At 42.7% G+C, this 20,802-nt stretch overlaps 1 protein-coding gene across 4 annotated transcripts in view; it reads left to right on the plus strand.

Moving 5' to 3' along the window:
• The window catches only part of LOC118361498 (phosphatidate phosphatase LPIN2-like), a 42,767-nt gene that overhangs the window by 20,438 nt on the left and 1,527 nt on the right, over window positions 1-20,802 (plus strand). Inside the window, exons 2-19 of one of the 4 annotated variants that reach the window (XM_035741480.2) lie at window positions 7,671-7,883; window positions 11,541-11,636; window positions 11,836-12,152; window positions 12,369-12,485; window positions 12,911-13,046; window positions 13,264-13,750; window positions 14,328-14,430; window positions 14,577-14,764; window positions 15,014-15,107; window positions 16,330-16,399; window positions 16,480-16,563; window positions 17,045-17,142; window positions 17,557-17,704; window positions 17,935-18,083; window positions 19,124-19,210; window positions 19,702-19,854; window positions 20,321-20,435; window positions 20,526-20,629. In XM_035741480.2, coding sequence (XP_035597373.1) covers window positions 7,692-7,883; window positions 11,541-11,636; window positions 11,836-12,152; window positions 12,369-12,485; window positions 12,911-13,046; window positions 13,264-13,750; window positions 14,328-14,430; window positions 14,577-14,764; window positions 15,014-15,107; window positions 16,330-16,399; window positions 16,480-16,563; window positions 17,045-17,142; window positions 17,557-17,704; window positions 17,935-18,083; window positions 19,124-19,210; window positions 19,702-19,854; window positions 20,321-20,435; window positions 20,526-20,629 — 2,738 coding nt within the window. In that variant the 5' untranslated portion in view covers window positions 7,671-7,691. The remainder of the gene's footprint in view (window positions 1-7,670; window positions 7,884-11,540; window positions 11,637-11,835; window positions 12,153-12,368; window positions 12,486-12,910; window positions 13,047-13,263; window positions 13,751-14,327; window positions 14,431-14,576; window positions 14,765-15,013; window positions 15,108-16,329; window positions 16,400-16,479; window positions 16,564-17,044; window positions 17,143-17,556; window positions 17,705-17,934; window positions 18,084-19,123; window positions 19,211-19,701; window positions 19,855-20,320; window positions 20,436-20,525; window positions 20,630-20,802) is intronic. The other 3 variants (XM_035741482.2, XM_035741481.2, XM_035741483.2) reach the window with 3 other exon arrangements.

A 20,802-nucleotide genomic window follows, 5' to 3' on the forward strand; every position in this document is an offset into this window, starting at 1 on the left:
TGGGTTTAAAGCTCTCTTTTCCAAACATTCACATGCAATGCCATGGTCCAGAAAAGGTTGAATACATTTGCCATGCTGTCAATCCAGACTTCTACTGCTTTCAAAACAACCGGGAAATCTCAGACTTCAGTGAGTTCAAGACAACAGGTAACTCTGGGGGAAAAAACGAGCTCCGACTGGGAAAATAACTCGGAAATCCAAGTCGGGAACTTGGGCCTCTTTCTAGAGCTCCGACGTGAAGATCACTGATGTCATGATTCAACCTTGTTTATTTCAGAGTTTCTAGTTGTTTTGAAAGCACCATCCAGAGAATGCCAGACTTTGATGACAAAATTTGCCCACAAGAAAGACCGTTGTGCCACCTTCCTGTTCACGTGAGCACAGCACAACTGTCCAAAAATGTCTTGTATGCTGCTGCATGAATTATGTAATATACAAGGTATATATGTATACTGTAGCTTAGAAAGTAATACTAAGTGTATGTTGTGAGGTAAGCTGTTAGTAGCCCATGTGCCTCACCCCAATCATTTGGTCCCTTTCCCCTTCATAATTTAGCCTGCTGTTCTGACTTGGTGGCGCATATGTAGCCTACAGCCTGTTTTGGAGAAATGTAATCATCAAATATTGTAAGAGCTTTCATTGTCTGCATATATGACCCCTTTATTTATCCTACGGTTTTGACTTGGTGTACGGGGAGAATACTGTAAGAACGACCCATGTTCTGAATTCTGTCACTACATTTCAATAGTGCTAAACAAATAGTTATATTGACTATGTCCGTCTTAGCTCGCTCATTAATGTCTTAATCAAAATTACGGATTGCCTCTTATCCTTTCATCGTTTCCTTATTCCATAGTTTGTACATCTCAATGGTCAGTGGAAACCACATTTGTTTAAGCAAGTCAGCCATTTCAGCTATCCATTTTAAAAAGGTAGTAAATGAGGCTGAATTAACTTTTTCATTGCCAGACAAGGCTCCGCTGAAAGCCAGGTGTAGCGGTGGTAAGGTGTTGGGACTGCTGTTGGGACAGTTTTATGTAGGCCCTAACAGTTTGTGGGCACCGTTTGTGTTATAGTGCAATTAATGTATTGTTTAGTGTTGTGTAGTGGCTTTGCTGGCATGCATCCCCAAAAACATTTTTGAGTTTGCCCCACCAAGATGTACATGCTAAAATCATCACTGTACCTGTCTAATGAGCAGATACAGTCAGTCACAGCCACACCCCAAAGCAAGCAAAGCAAAAGCGAAAGCACAGTGGACAGGAAAAACCCTAGAATGACGAAACCTAGAGAGGAATGTACAGTGTTGAGATTTAAGATGACATTGGGGGTTTTTGCAGGCAGGGTGCTTTTTCTTTCAGTGGCTTGACAAGTTTGATTGCCGGTTGTTGAAGTTTGAATAACATTAGGGCTATGGCTTTGTCACTGTGTTTGGTTAGACTAAGCCAAACATGCACTGCGTAAAGATTCTGTTTCAGTCCAGTATTTAATTATTTATCCTCTTTGATGTTAAGAAAAAAAATACAAAAAGGCATGCCGAAACTAAAGACTCAAACAAACAAAAGGCTTCAACAAAAGCCAGCAGCCTCATGACTATGCCAGCTGGGACACTGACTGTCGATCCGCCTTAATTGGTAGCACGTGTGCAAATAAAGGCTCAGCAACTAGACCTGGTTACCGCTGCCATCTGAGGATGGAGTGTTTGTCTATGTCCAAATGCTCATCGTAACCCCATATGCTAACGTTAGTAACTTTTCCATCTCTCTGATAAACATGTTTTTGTGTTGCTTTAACCGCAGCCACATCAAGAGATTTGTGTTTGGTGAAGGTACATAACTGGATCTACACAACCAATGTCTTGGGATGTGATTGCATCTTGACGTTAGAGTACTTTGGAGGTCTGAAAACATATGTTGATTTGTAAATGTGATGTCCTTTTAAACGTGAATCTGTAAGTAACCGCAGCCACATCTAGAGATTTGTGTTTGGTCCCATTTTCCTCTATACAGAATTGGGGACATTTTACCAATACATTAGTCCTAGCTAACATGGTTTTTACAGATCCCGTATTATATGAATTCAGACGTTCCATTCAATTTGATTCAACTGCTCTGATCGTTTGAAACTTTTGGGTTCAGACAGAGTGAGATTCAATTTCTAGTTTCCTTTCCCCTCAACTGGCAGTGGTTGCAGCATGGCTCTGTTCTCTTGTGCTTTGTCTTTCTCGTTTGTGGTAAATGAAAGTCGTCACGTTACACTGTGAATCATCACTGTATTTCCTGCAACTCATAGATTGATGGGTTTATGGTACGCAAGCTTTGTTTCCTGGATCTACTCGGCAACAGAGATTACCGTGTCTTGTGATTGGCTGACCTTAGATCCTTAAACTTTTGACCTGATAGCTTTCAAATGATGAGGATGATGATGACCCTTTTGAATCAAGGGGAGATTCTCGTTTAGGAAAAAGACCGTCCTCTCCTCGAGTCTTCCGTCATCTCTCCTCCGTGACCTGGAAACCGATAAGTGGTTGAGTGCTCGACAAGTGTCTATCGTTATTAGGTGAACGGAGGAGTCTGCCTCTGTCCTCGATTGCTTCCTCCCGTGGAATCTCCTCAGATGAAATCTGCCACACCCCCTTGAATCGGCTGTTTTCTTGGAGGAGAAAAGCAGCACACATTTAAAAACGATATGTTAATTATCCTTTTAACTCTACATTTACATGTATATTTTGGGATTCTCATTTCATATAAGTGCATTTGTTTCCATGTTTCTTCTCCTCCACCCTCTCCTCGATTCCCCCTGGCCCTTTTTCAAAGGAGGTGAGGACGGAGGACAGAAAAGTTAACTTAACCAATTGAGAATCTCCCAAGAATGGCCCATCCCTTTGCTCAGCAATACAATAGGCAGCCATTTTACCCCTTCAGCTCAGTGAGGATTGGACATCAGACAATAATAAATTATTGATGTTTGCTACGGGCAGTTCATAGCTACACTTCAATTACATATGCATCAAGCTTCTCAGAGTAGGAGTGTTGATCTAGGATCAGCTCCCCCTGTCCTGTCCATCTTATTCATTGTAATCTAAAATCAAAACTGATCCAACACTCTGAGATGCTTGATATCTATGGCCCCAGATTGGAAGTAAAACTGTGTTCTTCCTTGACTGTGAGCCTCGCTTAAGTCTATGAATGTGGGTGAGAAAGGCATTCACTACCAACCTACCTCCTCAGTCAGTGTGAACTAGATCACACCTAATGCATTCTAAGTAGGGTTGCAAGCTTTGAGAAGAAGTAGCCTTGTATTCTAATGCCCACATTCACAGTCGGCTTGGTTGGCCTCTGAGTTTGTGAGGATTTAAATGTTTGTGGTCTTCTATTATCGCCACACCACACACCATGTGAACAAAGAGAGCTTAGACTGCATTTTCCTTGAGTCCCATCTCTGCTCTACTGCACACCAAACCACACACACAAGGCATGGTTTGAGCATGCAAACATTTCATGCACACATTTCATGGTTTGAGCACAGCATTTTCCTATGCAGTCCCATCTTTGCTCTATTGCACACCACACACACACTACACTACACTACACCCCACACACAAGGCATGGTTTGAGCACTTGTGCTCCTAAGTTGGAAAATGTAGGCTTACACAAATAAACATTTAGTAACACCATGAAAACTGTTAGCTATTAAAGCGGCAATCTGTAGTTGAAACAACAACAATGCAATTCCCAAAGACTGTTTAGTTAAAGGTTAAGGGATCGGGCTGGAGAAATGTAAAGGCACTCAAATTCATAGAAAGAGCTTTGGATGATGCAAGGACTGACCCTCCATGATATCAACATTATAGTTTAAACATATTGTGAGGCTACACTGTGTTTGTTTACATTTTACTTTGTTTACAAACATTGGTAAAACAAGGTTATATTTAGCTTCTGTTGGGATACCACAGTTTAAATAAGCTCATTGGGCATTTATGGGTTTAGGTCATGTTTTTGAGTTAAAAAAAAAAATGGATGTGGTAACTAGACCGATTTTAATTAGAATGGCAGATTTCAAGTTTTCATAACAATCGGTAATCAGCATGTTTGGACGCTGATTATATTGCAATCCACGAGGAGACTGCGTGGCAGGCTGACCACCTATTATGCGAGTGCAGGCAGCAAGGAGCCCTAGTAATTTGCTATCTAGCATTTAAATGATCTTAGAAAAAAAGAGCAATCTTAACATAATCACTAGTTAACTACACATGGTTGATGATATTACTAATTTAACTAGCTTGTCCAGTGTTGCATGTAATCAATGCGGTGCCTGAAACTGTGTCACTTCTCTTGCGATCAGTGTAAGCATGAGGCGGCAGGTAGCCTAGTGGTTAGAGCGTTGGACAAGTAACCGGAAGGTTGCAAGATTGAATCCCTGAGGTAAAATTCTCTTGTTCTGCCCCTGAACAAGGCAGTTAACCCACTGTTCCTAGGCCATCATTGAAAATAAGAATTTGTTCTTAACAGACTTGCCTAGTTCAATAAAGGTTAAATAAATTAGCAGAGTCCAATTATTATTATATTCATACACAGTATTTTAATTGTAATAAATTAAGACTTTATTGTTATTTATTGCAGCAGTTTAAGTTTATGCAGCTGGCTCGTTGCGAACTGTGTGAAGACCATTTCTTACGAACAAAGACCGTAATTAATTTGCCAGAATGTTACATAATTATGATATAACATTGAAGGTTGTGCAATGTAACAGCAATAGACTTAGGGTTGCCACCCGTTCGATAAAATACGGAACGGTTCCGTATTTCACTGAAAGAATAAATGTTTTGTTTTCGAAATGATAGTTTCTGGATTTCACCATGTTAATGACCTAAGGCTCATATTTCAGTTTGTTTATTATGTTATAATTAAGGCTATGATTTGATTGAGAGGTGGTAGGCAGCAGCAGGCTTGTAAGCGTTCATTAAAACCACACTTTCCTCCGTTTGCCAGCAGTTTTTCACAATTCTTGAAACACAGCGCTGTTTATGACTTAAACTATCGACTCCCGAGATTAGGCAGGCAATACTATAGTGCCTATAAGAACATCCAATAGTAAAAGATATATGGAAAAACAAGTGGTATAGAGAGAAATCATCCTATAATAACTACAATCAAAAACTTCATACCTGGAAATATTGAAGACTCATGTTAAAAGGAACCACCAGGCTTCATATGTTCTCATATTCTGAGCAAGGAACTTAATCATGAGCTTTTTTACATGGCACATACTGCACTTTTACTTTCTTCTCCAAACCAAATTGAGCATGTTTCATTATTTATTTGAGACTAAATTGATTTGATTTATGTATTATATTAAGTTAAAATAAGTGTTCATTGTTCATTCAGTGATGTTGTAATTGTCATTATTACAAATATATATATAAAAAATATATTTAAATTGGCCGATTTTGATCAGTTTTTTAAAATTTTATTGGTCCTCCAATAATCGGTATCGGCGTTGAAAAATCATAATTGGTTGGCCTCTAGTAGTAACTGCATATTGCATTTTTTAAAATAAGGATATCCAGCAATAACATAATAGTTTAGGTGCACCAGAAAAAAGTATTTTAGATTTTGATAATGAGCTTCATCAAACTTCACATGCGCCGAAAACAACAGGTGTAACCTTACTGTGAAATGCTTACTTACAAGCCCTTGACCAACAATCAGTTCAAGAAAGAGTTAAGAAAATATTTACCAAATAAACTAAACACAATAACAAAATATAGCTTACACAAAAAAACAGCCTACATTGGCTCAGCCAATATGAATCCTAGCTACATTTCAAGCTCATCTCCTACAGAAGCTCTCCCTGTTCCTTTCTTTCTGTGTCACCACAAGTTCATGTACTACTGAGGCTGCGGGACAGCGAAGAAAACATTACCACCATTTTTACCTTGGTGATTTATTTTCTAGGGGCACTGGTGCTCCCACATAAAAGTTCCAGGTAAGCAAAGCAAAATCTTCAGGAGCGTATGTCCCTTAAAATGGTAGCAATGTAGAGTCCTGCTTTGGTCCCTGGTCAAAACTAGTGCACTATTTAGGGAATAGTGTGCCATTGGCAATGCATATGGTGACCAATGGGAACCTGGCCTGGGCCCCAGCCATCATGCTGCTGGTGTGATCTGATTCTGAATGCAGCACTGCCATAGAAGGAAATGGGACAGACCCTCTGTGTTTAGGGACCTCCGGAACAACAAGGTTAGTTGAGTCAGTGTCCCAATAGCAGGAAAGTTATTCAGTGCTCATCTTTTCCATTCATTTGGGGTGAAGGTACATAACTGGATCTACACAACCAATGTCTTGGGATGTGATTGCAGCTTGACGTTAGAGTACTTTGGAGGTCTGAAAACATATGATGATTTTTAAGTGTGATGTCCTTTTAAACGTGAATCTGTAAGTAACCGCAGCAGTAACCGCAGCCAGTGTTTGGTCCCATTTTCCTCTACAGAATTGGGGAAATTTTACCAATACATTAGGCCTAGCTAACATGGTCTTTACACATTCATTTTTATTTTATTTAACTAGGCAAGTCCGTTAAAGAACAAATTCTTATTTACGATGACGGCCAAACCCGGACGACGCTGGGCCAATTGTGCACCGCCGGATGTGATTCAGTCAGGATTCGAACCAGGGACTTTAGTGTTGCCTCTTAGACCGCTGCACCACTTGGTAGCCCAAAATCCCCTGCTGAATCTGAAATGTTCTTTCAGAACAACATTTTATTTTTATTTCTCTATTTGTTTTCAGATGTTCCATTCAACTTGGTTCAACTGCTCTGATCGTTTGAAACTTTTGTGTTCAGACAGTGAGATTCTAGTTTACTTTCCCCTCAACTGGCAGTGGTTGCAGCATGGCTCTGTTCTCTTGTGCTTTGTCTTTCTCGTCTGTGTTTGTGGTAAATGAAAGTCGTCACGTTACACTGTGAATCATCACTGTATTTCCTGCAACTCATAGATTGATGGGTTTATGGTACGCAAGCTTTGTTTCCTGGATTTACTCTGCAACAGAGATTACTGTGTCTTGTGATTGGCTGACCTTAGATCCTTAAACTTTTGACCTGATAGTTTTCAAATGATGATGATGATGACCCTTTTTGAATCAAGGGGAGATTCTCGTTTAGGAACAAGACCGTCCTCTCCTCGAGTCTTCCGTCATCTCTCGTCCGTGTCCTGGAAACCGATAAGTGGTTGAGTGCTCGACAAGTGTCTATCGTTATTAGGTGAACGGAAGAGTCTGCCTCTGTCCTCGATTGCTTCCTCCGTTGGGGTCTCCTCAGCTGAAATCTGCCACACCCCCTTGAATCAGCTGTTTTTTCTCTTGGAGAAAAGCATGCACACATTTAAAAACAATATGTTTATTGTCCTTTTAACTCTAAAATGAATTATTACCACTTCACACATTCTCATTTCATATAAGTGCATTTGTTTCCACGTTTCCTCTCGTCAATTACCATTGCCATTTTTCAAAGGAGGAGAGGACAGTGGAGTTATCAAAACCAATTGACATTCTCCCAAGAATGGCCCATCCCTTTGCTCAGCAATACAATAGGCAGCCATTTTACCCCTTCAACTCAGAGAGGACTGGACATCAGACAATAATAAATAATTTGATCTTCACTACTGGCAGTGTGATCCACAGGTAGACACCATGAACTACGTGGGCCAGCTGGCAGGCCAGGTGCTGGTGACTGTGAAGGAGCTGTATAAGGGCATCAACCAGGCCACGCTTTCCGGCTGCATTGACGTGGTGGTGGTCAGACAGCCTGACGGGACTTTCCACTGCTCCCCCTTCCATGTACGCTTCGGGAAACTTGGCGTGCTGCGCTCCAAGGAGAAAGTGGTGAGTTTGTGGATAACTGAGGAAGAGAGAATGAGAGGGTTGGGGGTATAGTCAAACAGAGCTTCCTCAAACTGTAAGCATAACGCACATGGCCAAAGATGACCTCACCCCCATATGTCCCAAATGGCACCCTATTTCCTCATACAGTGCACTACTTTTGACCAGGGCCCATGAGACAGGTTAAAAGTGATACAATGTATTAGGAATAGTGTGCTATTTGGGATGCATACCTTGTTGCTGTATTCCCCATTATCTTTGGCCGCTTGATGTCGACAACCTTTGCCCAGGTCTGTCATGGCAGTTTAGTATGACAGGGTTGCATGTCTTTGTTACCCTCTGTCACATGCATAACTGGCATGCAATTATGGCCCTTTCATATTGCTGTGTGGAGGTGCTTCTGCCTGACACAGATCCAGGTATTAACCTTCCTCCTGAGAGCGGAGAGTGAATAGAGGGAGGACAACCAGGCTAGCTCATCATCCCTGAGACACTGCGACTTGTATCCCAAATGACACCCTGTTCCCTATTTAGTGCACTACTTTTGACCAGGGTCCATTAGGGCTCTGGTCAAAAGTAGTGCACTAAATAGGGAATAAGATGCCATTTGGGATGCTGGCAGGAACACCTCTCTACTGCTTCTGCTACTGTTAGCCTCAGTCACTATGGCAACCCAATTTTAGATTTGCCTCTGCATAGCGAAGAGGAGAGCTGGCCTTTTATACAGTACAGAGAGGAATGTAATGAAACAGTGTTGGAGGATTTACCCAGCATCAGGTAGTGGATTTGTTGATGGTGCTATTTTTTTTATAAAATCCTTTTTGAAACTCGTATAGCTACTCCACAGGTTGCATTATTGATGGACAGAAAACATTTCCCCTCATCGCATATCTCTTGAGTCAAGTTAATACTCTGTCTGCATCCCAAATAGATGTTTAGCCTGAGCATCCTCAGCCTGACTAAACTAAGGCGGTATCAGTATCCTTCCTTAGAGCACCTTTTATGTTATTTTATTTTATTTTCATTTATTTTATTTCACCAGGTAGGCCAGTTGAGAACAAGTTCTCATTTACAACTCTAACCTGGCCAAGATGAAGCAAAGCAGTGCGACAAAAACAACAAGAGTTACACATAACGTACAGTCAATAACACAAAGAAAGGAAAAATAGAGAAATCTGTGTGCAAATGTAGAAGAGTAAGGCAATAAATAGGCCCTAGATGCAACATTAATGACAATTTAGCATTAATACTAGAGTGATAGATGTGCAGATGATGTGCAAGTAGAGATACTGGGGTGCAAAAGAGAAAGAAGATAAGTAACAATATGGCAACAAGGTAGTCGGGTGTGCTATTTACAGATTGGCTGTGTGCAGGTATAGTGATTAGTAAGCTGCTCTGACAGCTGATGCTTAAAGTTAGAGAGGGAGATATAAGACTCCAGCTTCAGAGATTTTTGCAATTCGTTCCAGTCATTGGCAGCAGAGGACTGGAAGGAAAGGCGGCCAAAGGAAGTGTTGGCTTTGGGGATGACCAGTGCAATATACCTGCTGGAGCGCCTGCTACGGGTGGGTTTTGCTATGGTGACCAGTGAGCTGAGATAAGGTGGGGCTTTACCTAGCAAAAACTTACAGATGACCTGGAGCCAGTGGGTTTGGCCATGGATATGTAGTGAGGGCCAGCCAATGAGAGCATACAGGTGGCAGTGGTGGGTCGTATATGGGGCTTTGGTGATAAAACGGATGGCACTGTGATAGACTACATCCAGTTTGCTGAGTAGGGTGTTGGAGGCTGTTTTGTAAATGACATAGCCAAAGTCAAGGATCGGTAGGATAGTCAGTGTTACGAATGTATGTTTGGCGACATGAGTGAAGGAGGCTTTGTTGCGAAATAGGAAGCCGATTCTAGATTTAATTTTGGATTGTAAATGCTTAATGTGAGTCTGAAAGGAGAGTTTACAGTCTAACCATCCAGAGTAGTGATGTTAGTCGGGCGGTAGGGTGCAGGCTGCAATCGGTTGAAGAGCATTCACTTAGTTTTACTAGCATTTAAAAGCAGTTGGAGGTCACGGAAGGAGTGTTGTATGGCATTGAAGCTCGTTTGGAGGTTTGTTAGTACAGTGTCCAAAGAAGGGCCAGATGTATACAGAATGATGTCGTGTGCGTAGAGGTGGATCAGAGAATCACCAGCAGCAAGAGCGACATCATTGATAAATAAATAAATATATATATATATATATAATATATATATATATTTATTTATTTATTTATTTATTTAACCCTGTGGCACCCCCATAGACAGCCAGAGGTCTGGACAACAGGCCCTCTGATTTGACACACTGAACTCTATCTGAGAAGTAGTTGGTGAACCAGGTGAGGCAGTCATTTGAGAAGCCAAGGCTGTTGAGTCTGCCAATAAGAATACAGTGATTGACAGAATCGAAACCCTTGACCAGGTCGATGAAGATGGCTGCACAGTACTGTCTTTTACCGATGGCGGTTATGATATCATTTAGGACATTGAGCGTGGCTGAGGTGCACCCATGACCAGCTTGGAAACCAGATTGCATAGTGGAGAAGGTACGGTGGGATTCAAAATGGTTCATGATCTGTTTATTAACTTGGCTTTCAAAGATTTTAGACAGGCAGGGCAGGATGGATATAGGTCTATAACAGTTTGGGTCTAGTGTCTCCCCCTTTTGAAGAGGGAGATGACCGCGGCAGCTTTCCAATCTTTGGGGATCTCAGACGATACGGAAGAGAGGTTGAATAGGCTAGTAATAGAGGTTGCAACAATTTCGGCGGATCATTTTTTTAACAATAGACAGAAGGGCAATTCCTTCTGCACAAACAGTCAAGGAGGAGGCTGATAAACTTGTGGATACCATTTTTTCATCTCTGTGTCCAGTATGAAGGAATTTAGAGGTAGTTTCGCAAGGCAATGCTAACTAGCATTAGTGCAATGACTGGAAGTCTATGGGTATCTGCTAGCATTGGATCGCGGAACTACTTGTAACTTCCTTTATTCTGGACACACACATACACGCGGTATCCATGAGTTCATCTGACTCTGGGGAAGTAGATAATGGGCCTCATTACCAAAATCACAAAGTATCCCATTAAGCTTAACAGTAAACACTATGATGTACTGCAGGCAGGTCATCATCTGTTGGCCCAGTTTGCATTCAGGAACCATAGCATAGTGTTAGGCTAAAAAAAAGAAGTGCTATTTTGAGCTTGCAAGCACACAATAATAAGAAGTAGGCCTATGCCCAATATCTAGAGTGGTCTTGCTGAATTAAGCAAGCACACTATAACATTGTGCGGAAGCTGTTTGTTTATGAATGCCTTGGTTTGTTACTGGACGTTATTGTGAAGTGTTGTTTTGAGAATGTCTGATAAATTCAGTCATACCTTCTCATGTGTTACCAGGCCTCAGTTAAACGTCAGTTTCGCCTAGTAATTCAGTTGCATCTTCCAGTTAGTAGACTACGCGCTGTATACAGTATATCAAGCACCTTTGAATAGGATTGCCCCCCCCTGTCCATGTAAGCTTATGGGCAAAACTGATCCTAAATCAGCACTTCTGGTCTGAGATGCTTGATACCTATGGCCCCAGAGTTCCTCCATAAATCGGTGGCTGACCTTTCCATTACCTCTGCAGATTGACATTGAGATCAATGGAGAACCAGTGGAGCTGCACATGAAGCTGGGGGACAACGGAGAAGCCTTCTTTGTTCAGGAAACGGAGCAGCATAATGTGAGTATTTTTTTTTATTGGTCAACCACTGTTGACACAGCTTATTACTGACTATGTATCCCAAATGGCACCCTATTCCCCAAAAAATTCACTTATTTTGATCTAAAGTAGTGCACTATGTATGGAATAAGGTGCCATTGGGGATGCATTCTATAACGTAAACTTGTGACTCATCTCTCTTTTTGTCACCCCGTCCCAGGAGATCGTCCCTGCCCACCTTGTGACTTCGCCCATCCCGACAGAGGAGGCTCTGTGGAGGGGCAGAGAGTCTAGAGCTGGAGGGTCGGGTCTGGAGGTTGTGCTGCAGCCCCCTCAGGGGTGCTCAGAGGACCCAGCCTCCTCCTCTGCCACCCTCCTCCCCCCCAGCATCACAGCAGGGAAAAAGAAGAAGAGACGCAGGAGGAAGCACAAAGCAGATCCCCGGAAGGAGGAGCAACAGACCCCTACTGCTTGTGGGGAGGAGGTCTGTGAGCTGAGCTCAGACGATGAGCACGGTGGCACACACAACAACAGCAGGTAAATCCATGGAAGTTGGGGTACCTACAAAATGGCACCTTATTCCCTACATAGTGCACTGCTTTTGGCCTATGGGCCTTGGTCAAAAGTAGTGCACTACTGTATGTAGGGAATAGGGTGCCATTTGGTATGTATTCTGGGTCTGGGTGGGTCTGCTCTGCATAGTGTTTAGTGTTAACCCTGCGGTTGATGGTGTGATGTTCTTTACCTCCTCAGGGCCTCTTCGTTCTCTACAGTGAAGGACACAGTGGAAAACAGGCAGCACCCCACCCTCCACTCTCTGGACAGATATCCTTTCTCTGATGGAGACTGGTCTACCGGCAGCAGCCTCAGGTATGACCCCTTCAGTCAGTCAGTCAGTCACTTATTAACTTCTTATTCAAATATTTACACAGATCATACACACAGACAGGATCATTAGAGATTTTTGGTTTCTTAGGATTTGACAAAACCGATACTAGGGCTGGGGAGTCAATCCAAGGCACGTTGTGGGGCAGCGCACTGGACAACCGTCAATGCACCTTTTAAAGGCGCAATGTCTCTGACGTGATGTTGGCTCAAGCAAAAATGACCTTAAAAGGTGTGTTGCCGGCTGTCCAGTTTGCTGCTCTGTAAACATGCCTTGCTGTCAATCCTGCCCCTAGGTAGATTTAAATTGAAGTGCTACGACAAACGTAAAATAGGTCTGTGGAGCTGTGTATACATGTCCTCTTGTGTTCAAAGTGAATGTATTGGGAATTTTTTGTTGTTGATTTCAGCAGATCCTCAAGATCCCTGTCCGAGCCCATGTCTCCAAAGAGCGACTCTGAGCTGATGGTGAAGTCATCAGAGAGCATGCTCAGAGCAGAGTCACACATGCAGTGGTCCTGGGGAGAGTTCCCAGAATCCACCAGGGTAAGGCCTGGGTCTTGCTTCTCAAATGGCACCCTATTCCATATATAGTGCGCAACTTTTGAACATAGCCCATAGGCCACTATTGGGAATAGTGTGCCATTTGGGAAGTATAGACTATGTCCTCCATCTCAGAAATGTTTCTCAGGAAACGTGCCAGAATTGTCATGACATGAATATACCCATACCCACTTATTTCATATTGGCTCTCTTTGTCCAGGTCTGTAAGAAAGAGCGCTCAGAGCTGACTAAGACGGTAACTATAACTCCATCAGAGAGCACCCACTTCAGGGTCATCTTCAGCTCTGAGGCCATGGGGGTGGAGGCAGGGGGCATCCACAACACTCTGGACCCTGTGTGTGGACCTGCCATCGTCAAACCAGAACCCCGGACTCCCAAACAAAGTGCCCTCCATAGCTCCAAACACCACCCACCCGACTCTCTATCTGAAACCCATTGTCCCCCCCAACCTGAACCGTGTCCCCTCAAACTAGAGTTTGGTGCTCTCACAGCAGAGCCCAATCCCACCCCCACCCCCACCCCCCTTCTGCCCAAGCCTGAGCGTAGGGCTCGTTGGACCTCCACTCCCCCCAGTGTGCTTGGTTCCAGCCGGAGGGACAGTGGCTCTGCTGCCTGTGGGGCCAGCCGCATGGCTGGGGACCTGGGGCCCATTGGCTCCAAGACTGACTCCCCGTCCAAGAGGAGAGGTACTAATTGCGCAGAGTAAAAGCAACCAAGCTTATTTAAGGAACCACATCTAAAGTATAGCCCTCTGTTGTCCATTACAGCTGGCATGAACCAAGTCTTCACAGGACCTTTATGTCCCCTATTTTAAGAACCCCATAGCGTTGTCACTTCAGAATGGTGTGATGGCAACAGAGAGGAAATTACTTATTCATGAGCTCAGACAGTGTTATTGACTAATGTTACACCCAGACAGTGTTTGGTAGAGCAGTGTTTTAGAATACAATAACAGGAAGGAAGTGGTTTGCTTTGAGGTCTGGGAAGTTCTTACTTGCCTCTCAGGCTGTGTCTCAAATGGCACCCTATTCTCAATATAATTAACTACTTTTGACCAGGACCCATAGGGCTCTGGTAAAAAGTAGTGTGCTATAATAGGCAACAGGGTGCCATTTAGGATGTACCCTCCGTCTGAATGGGGTTTACAGAATGCTTAGAGATTTCCCAGAAGTGAAAAAGGTGAACAACAGTATTTGTGAATGGTTTATAAGAATGTGAACGTTGATGTTTTTTGTGAATGTTGACGGTTTCTCTGTGACGAAGGTGTGAGAAAGAGGAGTCAACACCAGGGTCCTGAGGATATTTACCTGGATGACCTGAACGCTATGGAGCCTGATATTGTTGCACGCTACTTAGGTCCCAAGAGGTAACTCATCATGTCTTTCATCGCATGTATTGTAGCCCTATTCCCTTTATAGGCACCCCGTTCCCTTTATAGTGCACTACTTTTGACGAGGGTCTGTATTCTGTTGTAGTGACTGACCAGTCTGTGGTTATTTCTGTGTGTTGCAGTGAGTCCGAGGCGGTCCCTAAGCACTGGGTAGAGGTGGGCCGGCGCGATGGGTCCCAGTCTCCCCAGTCTGTGGGCAGTGCAGCGGCCGACAGCGGGACCGATTGTCTGTCTGACTCGGCTGGGGATCTACCAGATGTCACCCTGTCTCTCTGTGGAGGAGTCGGAGAGAACTCTGAAATCTCTAAAGGTAAGGTTTCCTACTCTGTGTAAGTGTTACATTATAGTGACTAGTGCTGTTTCCCAAATTGCACCCTATTCCCTAGTATAATGCATTGCATTTGAGGGAATAGGGAATAGGTTCCATTTGGGATGTAGCCTAGGACCTTGATAAGTACGCAAATCATAAACTAGTACACTATTACTCACTAATGCCACAAATAATAATATGACTTATGATAATAGGGATGCAAATGCTTTGATTTTTTTTTTATTGCAGAGAAATTCATGGAGCACATCATCACATATCACGAATTTGCTGAAAATCCAGCAATTATTGACAATCCCAATTTGGTGGTTAGAATTTCAAACCGGTGAGTCGTTACAGCCGTCATACTCATACTAATTCATCTTACTACATTGTACTAATTCTTAGACGATGACATTTTGAACAGAAGATCACAATTAGATTTCCTTGAACTTGAAACTTATCACAATTATTTTTATTACACACATACAATATACTTTATATGGACTTAGTTTGCAAAACATTAAGAACACCTGCTCTTTCCATGACATTGACTCACCCAGTGAATCCAGGTGAAAGCTATTGATGTCACTAGTTAAATCCACTTCAATCAGTGCAGATGAAGGGGAGGAGACAGGTTAAAGAAGGATTTGTAAGCCTTGAGGTAATTCAGACATGGATTGTGTACGTGTGCCATTCAGAGGGTGAATGGACAAGACAAAAGATTTGTGCTTTTGAATGGGGTATGGTAGTAGTTGTCAGGTGCACTGGTTTGAGTGTGGCAAGAACTGCAACGCTGCTGGGTTTTTCACGCTCAAAAGTTTCCTGTGTGTATCAAGAATGGTCCCCCTCCCAAAGGACATCCAGCCAATCTGACACAACTGTGGGAAGCATTGGAGTCAACATGGGCCAGCATCCCTTTGGAACGCTATCGACACCTTGTAGTCCTTGCCCCGACGAATAGAGGCCGTTCTGAGAGAAAAAGGGGGTGCAACTCAATATTGTGTTTTATACACGCCATATATATAAATATAAATGCAACATGCGACAATTTCAAAGATCACTGAGATTACAGTTCATATGAGGAAATGTTTAATCAGCTTCTTGATATGCCACACTTGTCAGGTGAATGGATTATTTTGTCAAAGGAGAAATGCTCACTAACAGGGATGTAAAAAAAATTGTGACCAAAATCTGAGAGAAATAAGCTTTTTGTGCGTATGGAACATTTCTGGGATCTTTTATTTCAGCTCATGAAACATGGGACCAACACTTTACATGTTGCCTTGCATTTATATTTGTGTTCAGTGTGTATATTTACACACTGAGCAAAGCTGTCATCAAGTCAATGGGTGTCTACTTTGAATAATCTCAGATATAAAATATATTTACACTTGAACACCCTTTTGCTTACTACATGATTCCATATGTGTTATTTCATAGTTTTGATGTTTTCAAATGTTTCCAACTTGACTGGTACTGTACTGTTTAATATTTATTTCCATCTATATCTCTATATATATATATATATATATATATATATATATATATATATATTGTTTTTACAGATATTACAACTGGACATTGGCAGCTCCGTTGATACTGAGTATGCAAGCTTTCCAGAAGAACCTGCCCAAGGTAGATCACAAGTTATGCATTAGAAATGTATGTTATAACTTCAACATTCTGTGCGTGTACTCATAAATACTTCATCTCAGGCCACAGAAGAGGCGTGGGTGAAGGAGAAGATGCCTAAGAAGTCTGGCCGCTGGTGGTTCTGGAGGAAGAGCAGCGTCAAACAGGTAGGAAATGAATAGGGGTTCTGATCAAAATGAGCGTACTACATAGGGAATAAGGTGCCATTTGGGACGCACTACAGGGTGTTCTTGCAGTACACTTTAGGTCCACTGGTATTGATACTCTGTAGTTCTCATAGTGAAATTGTAGTGAAATTGACCCTAGCTGAACTACTTTCTGGATACTATGCTTCGTCAACTTGAACAGATGGTTCATGGTGTTCCCCCTCTTTTTCTTCATGCCTCTGTTTGTGTGGGCAGGAAATAGTTTCCATGTGAATCGCATTGGATTTGTTTTAATTTCCATTGTAAATGAGCCTAATCAAGTCAGAATGAGGAGAACCATGTGCTCATTGTACTGCATATAGGAAGGAGTTGTTTAATGTAAAAATGGGCAGTAATTACACTAAATCATTGAATAAATACTCAAATCAATGTTGATATGATGTTCCGTTATGGGATAATTAATGTCTGCTCCTCTCGCCAGTCTTCAGAGGCCAAGCTGGACAGACAGGAGTCCCTGTCAGAGACACACAGAGACACAGAGAGCCCTGTCCTTGATCAACAAAGTCCAGCAGTCCCACAGTGAGTCAGCCCAGCACCACCCTGTCTGTCCCCCACCACCAGCCCTGGCATTGTTTCACAAGGGGAAGCCCAATTAGTCACACACTGAAGTCACCCTCCTCACCCATATTCTTGACACCAACAAATGACAAACTGGATTAGCTCTGGGAAAACAAACAGTGACCCATCGGAAGTGCCCCTGAGAACATGCATGAGGCACCCGGTTTAGAAGTCTCATCAGCATTTTGTCTTTCAGTAGTAAATGAAGCTGAATGACAATTGAGATTGTTGGGACACTGCCCTCTAGTGGCAACATATACAAGTTCTGGGGGTTTATTTTGAGTAACTACTCACTCATCTTTACTCATATTAGTTTAACCTTAGACTGTTTTTAGGAAGTCTGATGTTGAAATGAGGTTGTTATTTGGAATGCAGGCAGAAAGCAGCAGCAGACTCCTCCAGTGATGAAGAATCTAAAGAGCTGAATGCACTGGCATCTACTGAGCGTGTGCAGACAGAGATTTCAGCACCAACCGGATCACACTCCTACAAGAAGTCTCTCCGCCTCTCATCTGACCAGATAGTAAGAGCCACGTTCATAACTTATGAAGTTATATTACCACAGAGTTGGACAGAGTGCACATCGCTGCATCCTTGCCATAATGGCTTCTCGGGCAGTGCCATTGAAGGCTTTTGGGGGCAAGTGCACCCTCTCTCCTAATCTGTATTATAGCACCTGTCAATACCCGTCAGATATTTGCAAAACCACTTGCTGTCAGTGTCACGCACCACTTCATCTCTGTCTTCTCATAGGTGAGTCTGAAACTGAGGGAGGGGCCTAATGACGTCACCTTCAGCATCACCACTCAGTACCAGGGCACGTGTCGCTGCGAGGGCACCATTTACCTGTGGAACTGGGATGACAAAGTCATTATCTCCGACATCGACGGCACCATCACCAAGTAAAGTGGCTTTCAATGCTGTTGAACTACATTACCAGTGTTACATTCCCCAATAAGAAAACAAAAATACTTCCACACAACAGAAAAATGGTACAAACATGAGCCGCGGACAACCAAAACGAAACAGGTGGGGTTTTAAAATGGGTTCTGAAAGGCATACAAGTGGGTGCCTACTGAGTGCCGGCCAAGCAAACTTGAGTAGGGTCTTAACCATAGAGAACTCATTTTTACATCTGTGCCATTATAGCGTCTGGGATAGCATGGCCAGCGCCATTGAGGCTAGAACCCATAGGAATCCCCACCCAGTTGACTACTTTAAAATGGCAGAAGCCTTCAATGGCTCTGCCCATGCTAAAATGGCTTTTTGGCCACTTTAAAGCCTCCATCATTCTCTATTGTCTTAACACACCAACCATGGACACCCACTAGATTTTCCCAGTAACAGACAAGCTAAAAACAAAAGTAAACCCACACCAACTTGGGTTAGGGACTGAAAATAAATGTGTAGCCAAACAACCAAACAGGGGAGATGCAAGATAAAAGGCTTTGTTTATCAGCTTAAAGAGAACAAGCTAAAAAAAATAGCACATGTGAAACCTCTTCTGACTAACGAGCACGACAAGTGCAACCCATCCTGATCAATGAGTAGGATTCCAATCGGAGCGTGCCACACCCACACAGAACCATCCTTCGAAATTCACTTTGAGAGAAAAACCAAAAGCCTGTAACACCACTCAATGTCAACTCCTACTGTCTGAGGTTGTGTCCCAAATGGCACCCTATTCCCCTCTTAGTGCACCATAAGGCCCTGGTCAAAACTAGTGCACTATATAGCGAGTTCGATTAAGGTCCTCTCCTGATCTTTTAATCTCACAGTTTGTTTGTTTGGTACTGGAGGTATGTCTGGTAATCAGATCATGATTACAGTTAATTAATCAGTTCTTAACTTATTATTATAATCCTGTAAGGCATTCACACTAGCTAATTCCTCCAGGTGGTGAATCTCGTTTTGAAGCCTGACAAAATGCTTATTTTCTTAGGTCAGATGTGTTTGGCCAAATCCTCCCTCAGCTTGGAAAAGACTGGACTCATCAAGGCATCGCTAAGCTCTACCACTCAGTGCATGAGTAAGTAGGCCCCAGGCCAGTGGCTGTATGTGTAAAGTGTCTCAGTGAGAGTACTAATCTAGGATTAGGGCCTCTATTCAATCTGTATCGCGGAAGTTCAGCGCTCTTTAATAAAATACAGCAAAGGCAATGTTCCCACGTTAGCGGCGACTGCATTCAAGTTAAACGCTGTGTATATTGGAAATTACTTTTACATTTCTATTGCACAATCTGTAACGCTTCAGCGATCCAGACTGAATAGAGCCTGTTCTTATTTATTATCTGAAAGGCGAAACTGATCTTAAATCAACTCGCCTACTCTGAATCATTTGATACATACGGCCACAGAGCTACCGTTTCTGACATTCACCACTTATGCATGACTATTCACATTCTTGTTCCACATTTAAAAATAAAAAAAAAATCCAGTAGCTCAACAATTCGAATGTAGGCCCTATATGCATGTTGAGGTTGCAGTTACTTCAGTACGTACGCATGTCTACTGTCTTCAGGAATGGCTACAAGTTCCTGTACTGTTCGGCGCGGGCCATCGGCATGGCCGACATGACCAGAGGTTACCTGCACTGGGTGAACGACCGGGGTACCATCCTGCCTCAAGGACCCCTCATGCTCTCCCCTAGCAGCCTCTTCTCTGCCTTTCATAGGTAAAACGGACCTTTCCTTTCTCATTTGGTCAGTCTGTTTATTATTGTAATACAGTCATATGGTTTAGTATAAAGATGTATAGAAACTGCTTCTCCAGTAGAAATGCGCAATCAGGTCAATTGAAATGGGTGATGTCATGGAGACGTTGCCTAGCTAAGTTCACGCGCAGAAACACGTCATTGGGTTTAACGGTTGTCTCGCACCGAACTGCGTATGTGCAGGCCGTCATGTCAAAGGCACTCATTTGATATACAGTTGTTTTTGACGGTCAATGTAAACAGTCCAGGTGGCCATTTGATTCATTTTTCAGCATCTTATGGCTTGGGGGTAGAAGCTGTTGGGCATCTGGGTTTAGAAACTCTGATACAGTTATGGTGTTGCAAAATGGATTGATTTAAACATTGTAATAGCCTTGTAATATGCTTACATTTCAAGCATTTTATTTTACTTTAAACTTCTATAAAGGGAGGTAATTGAAAAGAAGCCAGAGAAGTTCAAGATTGAATGCCTCACAGACATCAAGAACCTCTTCTACCCAAACACACATCCCTTCTATGCAGCCTTTGGAAACCGAACAAATGTAAGCTTTGTTTTATCTTGTAATTATATACCTAATTTTGAATATCAGAATAGGGAGACTGCTAAGATGACTCTTCCATTTTTGGCTCAGGATGTGTTTGCCTATAAGCAAGTGGGTGTCCCTGTGTGTCGGATATTCACAGTCAATCCCAAAGGAGAGCTCATCCTAGAGCAATCAAAAGGCAATAAAACATCGTAAGTAGCTACTTTGCAGGTTTGTTTATCTGTCTGTATGTCAGTTGTGTGGGTTTCTTTGGAAGTATTTGGGCTGGAATTCGGCTCAGGCGTAAATTACCTTCAAAGTCAAGTGCGGTGCATTTGTCGACCATGTGTCTTTGAATTCCGACCTTGGTCAGTAAGTGACTGTT

The sequence above is a fragment of the Oncorhynchus keta genome, chromosome 28 (genome assembly GCF_023373465.1).
Source record: "Oncorhynchus keta strain PuntledgeMale-10-30-2019 chromosome 28, Oket_V2, whole genome shotgun sequence".
Taxonomy (NCBI): Eukaryota; Metazoa; Chordata; class Actinopteri; order Salmoniformes; family Salmonidae; genus Oncorhynchus; species Oncorhynchus keta.